Genomic DNA, 10,755 nt, shown 5'->3' on the forward strand with positions numbered 1-10,755 from the left:
ATTTTTGCACCAAAAAGATTAAAGCCAGCAATGAATCCTGCTTAAATGAAGATTGAATGAACTGAAGATTGCAGGTAAAATGGATGATCAGATTTTGCTAAACAGGTCTGTCCACAATTTTTAGCCTGCTGTTAGTGTTTGTACTTAAAGTTATAAAGCGTTTTAAACTATGAACTGTAAAACATCTTTATCATTGTCTAAATAGCTCCTCAGCTGCTAATGGGAACTTCTTGCATGTAACTCCATGTACTGTGATTTTAGACTTGTTCTAATGTATAGGTAATAACAACTTAATATTTTAAATAATGCTTTACATTACATGCCAGTTTTCTATATAAAAATTTCCATAAAGTGTTCAAAACATTTTATTTAATTGAACGTTTTTTTTTTTTTTTTATTTACCAGGTTTTTTTTTTTTCCCCCCTGTGTCAACGTTAACTACCCTGGTACTGTGCAGAAGTTATCCAAACCAACTGATCCGTGACCTTTCTATGTGTGGGAAAGTGGCATTTTTGTTTTTGTCTTTCAGAAGAAAAGGTGAGACCCTGGAGACTTGGCAAGCAGGGCTGTGTGCTATGTGCTTTGACTACAAGATACTAAAACTAAACAAATAACACTGAATCAAAAGAAGGAATCAAATCAAAAGACACCAGAAGTGCTACAAAGGAACAATAACAAAAAGACACTTAATGAAAGAGTACACCAATCAAATACCACTATGATATTCTGGTATAACCAACCAGGGCCTCTAATCATACTGTGTCCAAAACAATAACTACAAAAAAATGTACATGCCATTACTTTATTTTCTCCTGCTAAGTATGATTTTATACACGCCGTCTCTTTTTAATAAATGCCAAATACCTCAATACATGCAAAGCTTTTGTTTTAATTTAGTCTTTTTTAATGAATATTTGTTTAAGTAGCTTTAATTTTAAGACAATCTGTTCTGTGCGAACAAAATGACAAGCAATACAATGCAAGATGTTTTAATGTTACAGTTTTAACAGTACAAATATTTGTCTCCTTCCTGAAAGCCTTTGTTCTTTTTAGATCTATTTTTTTTTTACCAGGTTTAAAGCAATCTAATCCATAAACTCAGTATTTTATCATTGAGGTTAAAACCATGACTGAAAAGCAGAATGTTAAAATAATTTGCATTACTTCTGAACTATTTATTCAGCAATCTATTGATTACATTTTTATTTTTGTGGGAATTGTAATATTATTTAAAAAAATATATATGTTCACTCAATTAAACCTGTCTAGAAATATGAGCATATAATTGATGTCATTAAGATACAGGGTTGTATCCTTGCGTGGGTGTGTAGAAAGCACTGTACAAATTCCACCTTTTAATTTAAAATCTCTCACTTACATAAACTATCATAAGTTGCATCAAAAGAATGTGGAGATAGGCTGGTTTGTATCTGAAACAGCTGCATCCACTTCAGATTTATAAGATTACAAACAGGGGCACTTTAAGCACTTTTGAGACATATTCACAAGCCTCAACTCATGAGTTATTTAAAGGTGTTTTTTTTTTTCTTTTTTTTAATGAATCATAAGTATCTTATTGATGTCACTTTCACAGACTGTTATTAGGAAGTAACTATTTGTGGTAGAGAATACACCAACACCAAAACAAATAATTGCAAAACTGAGCCTGCAACCCAAAGGCAAAAAAACAGCTTGTTTTACAGTACCTATTTAAAATATAAAATCTCACAACAACTATGAAAAGTAAAAGAAATTATGAAAACAATACAGCTTACTTCAGCACACCACTGCAACTGGTTGAAGTGTCCCTGCTTGCACCATGTTTCATTAAGTGCTAATTCACTTTATACTCACCTAACATAATGTAACTTATGGTATAAAATCACACACAAAAAACCTGCTTATTGTAGTGGCAGTTCCTTATTGAAATTTTGAATTTACTGGGCTATATTTACATGGTAATATTAGTAGCAGACTTTTCTTACCTGTGACCGACACTTTCATGCTGGCTTCCAAAGGCCGGTTGTTATCCAAGAGTCCACTCAGCTTTAACTCTCCTGTGTCTTGGTTCAAAATCAACAGATTTAACTCATTACCCTCCAAAAAGGTATAGTGAAGCTTATCTGACACATCTGGGTCATAAGCAGGAACATTTCCTATTACCCCAGACGGGAAGCTGTTGGATTTGTTGGTTATGTAATTGTTAAAAATGATCTCAAAGTCCTGCAGCACTGGGTCATTGTCATTAATATCCACGAGTCGGATGTGAACAGTGGCTCGGCTGACCAATGGTGCAGAAGTGGCCTGAACCACAATGATATATTCAGTTTTAGTTTCATAATCTAGATCTGTTAAGGCAGTAAGGTCTCCGTTGAAAATGTTGAGCTGAAAAACCTCAGGAATATTTCCTTCCACTATCTGGTACATGATCTGAGCATTGGTTCCTTCATCTGGGTCCGTAGCTTTGATCCTGGCCACTATTGAGCCTACTGAGCTGTTTTCTTCGACATAGATGTCAAATTCATCCTTTTCAAACACTGGGGGGTTGTCATTTATATCCAGCACAGTTATCTGAATCTCCACTGGTGCTTTCAAAGGTGGCACCCCCTTGTCCACAGCATAGGCCTTCAAGTTATACAATGGCACATTCTCTCTGTCCAACTTTCTTGCAGTTCTGATGATGCCTGAAGACTGCTCAATCATAAAGTCCCCTTCCCCATCATCCCCACCTTGGAAGGTGTAACTCACTCTTCCATTAACCCACGAGTCCCTGTCTGAAGCTGAAATCTGCAGCACACTGGTGTACACAGGTGCATCTTCTAACACGTTGCCTTGGTACATGTCTCTTAAGAACTGAGGGGCATTGTCATTGGCATCCAGGACAATAATTTCCACATATGTTGTATCCGACTTCTGAGGAATTCCATTATCCCGGGCTATAATCGCCAGCGTATAGGAAGCCAGGTCCTCATAGTCAAGTTCCATTTGAGTGGTAATTGCCCCCGAATCAGAGTCAATTTTAAACTGAGGAATGTTATCTTCCATGACATAAGTGATCCTGGCATTTTCTCCTGTGTCTTCGTCCACCGCACTGATTACCACCACAGTTGTGCCAATGGGTTTGTCCTCATATATACTAACTGGATTATTGAAGTTTTGGAAAACTGGTCTGTGTGTATTCGCATCAGTGACATTGACAAAGACCTGGGCTGTGTCGGCGCGTGTACCGTCAGAGGCTGTGATAGTGAGGACATACTGTCTCTCTTGTTTATAATCCAAAGGCAATGCTAATGTTATAAGGCCTCCGCCACTCTGACTGGTAATTGCGAATCTGTTCCTGGTGTTACCGCTTGAAATCTGGTATGTTACCACACTGTTAACATCTCTGTCAATCGCTACCACAGTGAGCACACTAGATCCCACCACTGCATCTTCATTTATCCGAAGGCAGTACACTTTCTCAGTGAAGGTGGGAGTATTGTCATTCACATCCCGCACTGTGATGCTAACACTGGCAGAAGTTGACATGACAGGTGTCCCGTGATCCCGTGCTTCAATCCCAAAGTTGTAAAAATCAACTGTTTCCCTGTCTAGTTCCACAGAGACTGTAATCCAGCCAGTACTGTTGTTGATTGTGAAAGGGAAATTGGGTGGGGTATCTATCACTCTGTATTCTAAGCGAGAATTCTCCCCAGCGTCTGCATCAATAGCCTGTATGTGTATCACAGAATATCCAACTGGGACATTTTCTAAGACAGTGGACTGGAAAGGGGTGCTGACAAACATAGGAGCATTATCATTGATGTCCACCACTTGCACAACTACCTGTCCAGTACTATTTATCAAAGGAGGCCTGCCGCCATCCTGGGCTTTGATTCTCAAATGATACTCTCGGATATTCTCATAATCCAGTGGGTTGATCACATCAATGATGCCAGTGAGAGAATGAATATAGAACTGACCTCTGATGTTGCCACTTATAATGCTGTAATGAACTAAAGCATTATTGCCTTGGTCTTTGTCAGTAGCTTCCACTTGCAGGATTCTGGTGTTTTCCTTGACGTTTTCAGGTATCTGGACCACATACCTTTTTTCACTGAACTGTGGGTAGTTATCATTTTCATCTTCTATTGTGATGTGCACAGTTGCTGTGGCACTTCTAGGGGCTGGGTCCTTGCCTTGATCATTAGCTTCCACTATTAAGTGGTACTCTGCTATAGTTTCTCTATCTGGACGCACTCTTATTTTTACAAGCCCGGTTGTTGGATCTATTTCAAAAGCTGAATTTACCCCATCCGCATTTACAATCTTGTAAATCATGTTGGCATTGGACGCCGCATCTCCATCTGTGGCCCTGATCGTCGTCACCTCAAAGCCTACTTCCATGTTTTCTCTTAAGATCACTTTGTATTCAGATAGCTCAAAGATGGGCGTGTGGTCGTTGTTGTCGCTGACGGTGACTGTAAGATAGGATGTTCCCACTCTCGGAGGTGTGCCATTGTCAGAAGCAGTCAGCTTGAATACATGGGTGTCCTTGCTCTCCCTGTCTAAAGGCTGCGTGGTAGTGATGCTCCCTGTTTTGGGGTCTATCCGAAAGTAATCAATCGATGTAGAAAAAAATAATGCCTCCATGGAATACTGAAGCCTACCAGCCTCCCCGTCATCTGGATCAACGGCACTCAGAGTTATTACTGGGGTCCCAGCTGGTTCATTCTCAGGAATAGACACCTGATAGCTGGATGACTTAAACTGGGGACTGTGGGCGTTCACGCTTCGTTTTTTTCGCGTATTCCATGGATCAATTTTTCCCCTCGAATAATCATTTAACCAACCCTCGGAGTCTGTTGTCATAAACCGTAATTTCACACGGACAGAGATCTGGCCATTTAACAGGTTAGTTAGGGTACACAGTAAACCCACCTCATTCCTTTCTCCCGAATGTAAGCAACGATTCTCCTTTAGTATTAAACTCCCATTTTTAACAACGATTTTAAAGTTTGTTTCAGTGCATGTGGAGTTTGAAAACTCTAAATGCCGTATAAAAACAGGTAAATGTTCTCTTACATTCATCAGCAAGTTACCTGTGGACAAGCAAGAAGTTGCTTCCAGTTTTGAATGATAATTGATGTATATATCTGGCTTACCTTTTGAACTCTTTCTCTTGTATTTAATAAAACAATCTTGTCCGTGGACAAAGGCATTAAAATGCGTTAAAATAACGTTTTCAGATCTTGTAGAACTGATCTTAAAGTAAAGCGGCGCTGGATTCCTTACCAATCGCGCACAGTCTAATCGTCGTGAAAGTTTTAACACTCCTTCTTGAGCGTCTATTTCCAAAAAATGAATCAGGTACTTGGGTGTCAAAGTTCTATCAAAGTTATAAATCCAACCGGGTCCAAGTGATACATTTGCCAACACAGCCCCGGCATGTAGAGTATCCGAAAGGTACAGGTCGAAACATCCCATCTTAGGCAACTGTAATATAAAGCTGATTAACATCCAGTGTGCTTGCAGTTCCATGGCTCAAAACTCTCTCAAGATCCACACAACTTAATTACAGAACCTGTAAAATCCATTAACTCCCCCACTGCCAAAACGTAATTTTCCGTTTATCTTCCATAGGATGTTTTTAAATGCTGAACAACAAAATTGAACATCTTGTATCCAGAGAGCTGAAAGTCATTATTTCCACGTTAAGTTTAAAATGATTACAAAATGGCTCCGCGGCAGCTCCTCTCCTCCTCCGAAACTGATTAGCATAAACCTGCTCTCTTATCTCCCCTGTAGGGAACTTTCACAGGGGGAACTTTTTCATGGATATTCAGAAATCTCTTCAGTAGATTGAGAAATGCGCTGGGCTAGCACAATGTCTAATGTGTTTTGTTTTGGGTTTTTTTCAAAGCCATACAAAGTTAGTGCGATTGTATTCAAGGTTCTTTCTGAACGTCTTTGCCACTTCAACAGCGCATTGTAGAAAGTTTAAATTATAGATTTTGAGCAGACTTTTTTTTTTTTTTAATCACCCTGTGCATTTCATGTAACTTGATTTCAAACATTCTGTACTCACACAAACATATATCGGTTTTGTGGAGATGTATTTTGTACATTAAAAAAAACAAAAAAACAAACAAACAAAAAAACCCTTGGGTTGTTTTTTTAAAAAGTATCCCGTTCAAGTCAAGTTTTCATAAATAGGGCGTTCAAATATATAGTATATATATATATATATATATATATATATCTATATATATATTATAATAATCATATATATAAACAAAATTTTGTTTTTATAATATGTTATATAATTTATTATTATTACATTAGCAGTACTTCAAATAATGTTTTATAATCTCACCTAAAACATGCCAGTTTCCATAAAATAGCATACACTGAATAAATGTAAGTTAGCAAAAGACCTATGTTAAACTTTTTTAAAAAAATGTGTGCAAAAACAAACGAAAAAAAAACTCACAAATATTTGTATTATTATTTCATTTCCTTTATTGCTAGTTTATTTGTTTTTAAATTGAATATCCATGGATTTTACTCAAAATGTCTCTCTATGGAGATGCTATAAAGTGAGCCCTTGTTCAGCGGCATTTCAAACTCAAACTGTGCCTCTGAAATTACTTTCTTCAAGAGTGCCATCTACTGGGGAAGACTGTATAAACGCATCTACACGCATTACCTGTAAACATCACGCTTAAATAGTAAATTGGTTCCCACGGCTGTCAAGGAAAACTAATAAATAAATGAGCATCATGTACCACAAATACCTGAATATAAAATCATCTGTACAAGTATTCTTTACAATTATTCTGATACACTTGTATATATTTGTTCTGTTATTTAATCTTCATATAAATATACACAACATACACTTTTTTCATGTAAGTGGTATCTAAAATGCAAACAGCGAATCAAACAAACCAATTACCTTAATTTAAGAGAAATCTTGGGTGCCCAACCTAGTGTGTTAATATTTAAAGAGACAATAGGAACACATTTTTACTTTGATTGCACTTCTGTACTTAAAACCACGACATCTTAAATATACGATAAGAGCTGACGAAACAATCAGTAAATTAAGGGGAAATAGCTTTAATGAGTGCTAGGAGCGGATCATACTGGTTCAAGTGTTGGTTGTACTGACTTCAGAAGGGTTCATTACTATCTTAACATTCTCCATTATTATTTATGGATAGGTTTGAAATTAATAAACATTTTTGAGTGGGAAACTATATATATATATATATATATATATATATATATATATATATATATATATATATATATATATATATATATAATAAAGTATGTCTAACCAAAAATATCTAAATCATCACAACAAGGGGTTGATGAGAACATTGTTTCGTTGTTGAGATGAAAATCCTTGGCATTAAAATGATTCCATAACTTTGGCATGAAGTGCGCTTCCACACTATGCAGGTTCACATGTGCATGTTTTAATCAAGGCACGTGTTACAGCAATCAGGAATTTTCATTTTAAAACATTTGCATTTTCATTTTCATTGACAATGAAAACTCGGTTTGCAATCTGACTTTCAGATAGCCTACCACTTCTGTGGTCCTTTCACCTGGAGAATAAAATTATCAAATTATCTCCAGTGCCTTCTTTCCTGCCATTAGATAGCCAGCTGCTTCTCCTAAAGATTGCTTTGCAGCCAGGGACATGACCCCAACATGATAGTAGCATTATACATGAAATAGTACATTTAATACAGTGGAAAGTGCATAGTAGCATAATACATGACTACAGCAACACAGCAGCTAATATTAGATATCAGGCTTAAAGAGCATGAAAAGCAAGAGAGAACAGGTTGGTATTGAGGGTTGATTTAAAGCAAGCGACGGTGGGAGCATCACACATCAAAGCTGAGAGAAAGAGCCATGAAGCTAAACAAGCATTCTCCAAGTGTGGTGCACTTTTGCTTGGGCATAACAAGCAGGACAGTCAGAGGACCTCAGCTTGGAAGCAGGGACACCACAGCTAGAACCACTTGAAAAATTGCAATATTGTCTTCATAAAAAATGTAAAGTTCATTTATTTCTAATAGATGTACCAATGTATTTATTTTAATTTTAAGAAGCAACCAGTATAAAAACCAGTAAGTCTGCTTTCAATTCCCAGCAGTTACTGGAAAAGAGATGACTTTACTAGGGAACACCTGCTTTCTGCACACTTTGATATGTTCATTTTCCAAAGCTATTTGTATGTTCTTTGCAATTTGCCAGAAAAAAATAAATACTTGTGTGAAGTTTAGGTTTAACTGCTCACACCTGTCTGAATGAACAGCACAGTAATGTAGTGTACGCTAAATATATAATATTTAAATATGAAAGTGCTTAAGCAATACAATGCCCCTTTTCATCTTAATGCAGCTCTTTGATTAACTGTGCTACAATAGTATACAATTAAACACAAAACTTTGTATTAGAGAATGTTTTGCTAAGGTCTATAGGCCTGTTTTGATTTATTCATCAAATTAGCAGTTCATGAAACCTTCCACCTAGCAACTGTTCAAAACAGGGCTTATTAGTTTATTCTCATTTAACAGTATTGTTTTCCTAAGAGAATGATTACACTTCAATACATTTCAAAAGTCCTTAAAGCTTTGTAAATAGAACCCAGTGCTTCCAGATTTAACCAAGTTGAACTCATATAATCTAATTTTCCATGCCATCCCAAAACATGTTAGTTATACTACTAAGTTATATATCTATCTGTCTATCTATCTATCTATCTATCTATCTATCTATCTATCTATCTATCTATATATATATATATATATATATATATATATATATATAATATGGTATATATATATTGTATATATATGTTATATATATATATATAATAATATATATATATATATATATATATATATATATATATATAGATATAATATCTGACACAATTTTAGACTGCTCTGTTTGTGATGTTTTATTTATTTATGTATTTCAAACAAGTTTACATTAAAGTTTATTGCAAATGCAATCAGTGGATTTCCTACAAAAGAAACAAATAAGAAGTTTCAGTCACTTTTTCCAATCGTTCTAGTTCTTTTTTTGTAATCAGCAATATAATCCGTGTCCTATCAAACTCACATTTCATTGTGTGCCACACTTCTTTACACAGTGAACTATCCAAGATTCTGGGGTGTGGTTTATGTAATTTTCATTCTCACATTGTTGCACGATGAAATTCCTAACTAGGCAGGTCACAAAAGAATGTATTCAGACCTTTCGAATGTGACTATACCATGTAGAGCAGAGGCTTTTACTAGGGAATTGAGTCATTAAAATGTCCATGTCAATAACAACTAAAAGCAGGGAAATCGTATTTACAAGACAATTGAAATCAAACAAAGAACTCACAGGAGTATACCCCTCCCCCACTCATCAGCTTCACAAGTGCAAGTTAATAATTTACCATGAAGGGCTGTTTTCAAATGTATGAGTCACGCATAGTCCCCTAGCCATATATCACGTCAAACAGTCACATATATGCACATAGTTTCTTGCAGTCTTCAAACTATTTAAGAAGCCTTGAAAGCCGATTTGAAAAGACTATGTAAAGTTTTCACCATTTTATTTGTATACTGAAAAACAATGTTTCCTAAGGCGACTGCAGTAGCTCTCAGTAGCATTCTGTTATTTATTTTAGCCTATGTAATATCTGTGCTTCGTTTTCTTTAAGAAAAATGTTGAATATGGCTGTAGAGGTTTTCTGTAAAAAGTTGAAAGAAAGACACTTGTTTTATACGCGTCATTCACACGGGCGGAGTCATAGGCAAAAAAACACTCATTATCATATAGACTTATACCCTCAACTCAACCAGACACGTCCATCATGACAGCAGAAATAGACGTAATGAAGCGTTCTTCTCTTAGTGATCTGCAGATGTGTCAGACGCACGACGAGAACGGTGTGTAGTTTACTGTGCAGAATAAATTATATTTTTTCTATGTGTAAATATCGGGGGACTTTTTTTCCTATGCATAGGGACGCGGGACATTTGCTAGTAAATCGTGACTGTCCCGACCATATAGGGACTGTTGGCAACACACAACGACATTGCCGCAAACTTCCGTCAGCTAGGCGTTTTTATTATTTATTTTTTCAATCTTTATTAGGATGGATCTGTGGCAGTACTACATCAAGTCATATATCGTTATATATATATATATATATATATATATATATATATATATATATATATATATATATATATATATATATATATATATATATATAAAAATCCATATAATTGATTAGACCAGTCTGCAGCCCTTAGGCTATATTAAATGAAGCATCGAGTTGGCATTTAGACCAAGTGGCATGTTTCAGAGATCCACGCATTTCTGTACCTTGAAATACCGTTCACGTGTTTTACAACGCGGATCTCGCAGACACCAATTGCAAGAAATGCACAGGTAATAATAACTAGGAGTAACTATACAGTACATAGCCTACTGTATAATCTATTGCAGCTGGACAAAGAATCATTTGTACAGAAAAGTGCAAATCGGTTACGCTGTCAAGGTACAAAATTATTTGTACAGAAGTAAAAGCAGGTATGCAGAAGGTATCGATCCCAGTGCCAGCCAACACATGCAATCATAGAGCTGTGCCCAAATCATGTGAAGAAAAAAAAGTGCACTGTATGCAGAAATGCGGTTTAGGAGAACTTCTTTGATAGTATGTGCTGTTGTGATTGTAAACCCAATTTC

At 36.1% G+C, this 10,755-nt stretch overlaps 1 protein-coding gene across 3 annotated transcripts in view; it reads right to left on the minus strand.

Moving 5' to 3' along the window:
- Nucleotides 1-5,732, minus strand: part of celsr1a (cadherin EGF LAG seven-pass G-type receptor 1a) — a 101,400-nt gene extending 95,668 nt beyond the window's left edge. For all 3 annotated transcript variants that reach the window (XM_041254887.1, XM_041254886.1, XM_041254885.1), the window contains exon 1: nt 1,986-5,732. In XM_041254887.1, the coding sequence (XP_041110821.1) occupies nt 1,986-5,520 (3,535 nt within the window). In that variant the 5' untranslated portion in view covers nt 5,521-5,732. The remainder of the gene's footprint in view (nt 1-1,985) is intronic.
- Nucleotides 5,733-10,755: the final 5,023 nt, after the last annotated feature.

The sequence above is a fragment of the Polyodon spathula genome, chromosome 7 (genome assembly GCF_017654505.1).
Source record: "Polyodon spathula isolate WHYD16114869_AA chromosome 7, ASM1765450v1, whole genome shotgun sequence".
In the NCBI taxonomy this organism is placed as follows: Eukaryota; Metazoa; Chordata; class Actinopteri; order Acipenseriformes; family Polyodontidae; genus Polyodon; species Polyodon spathula.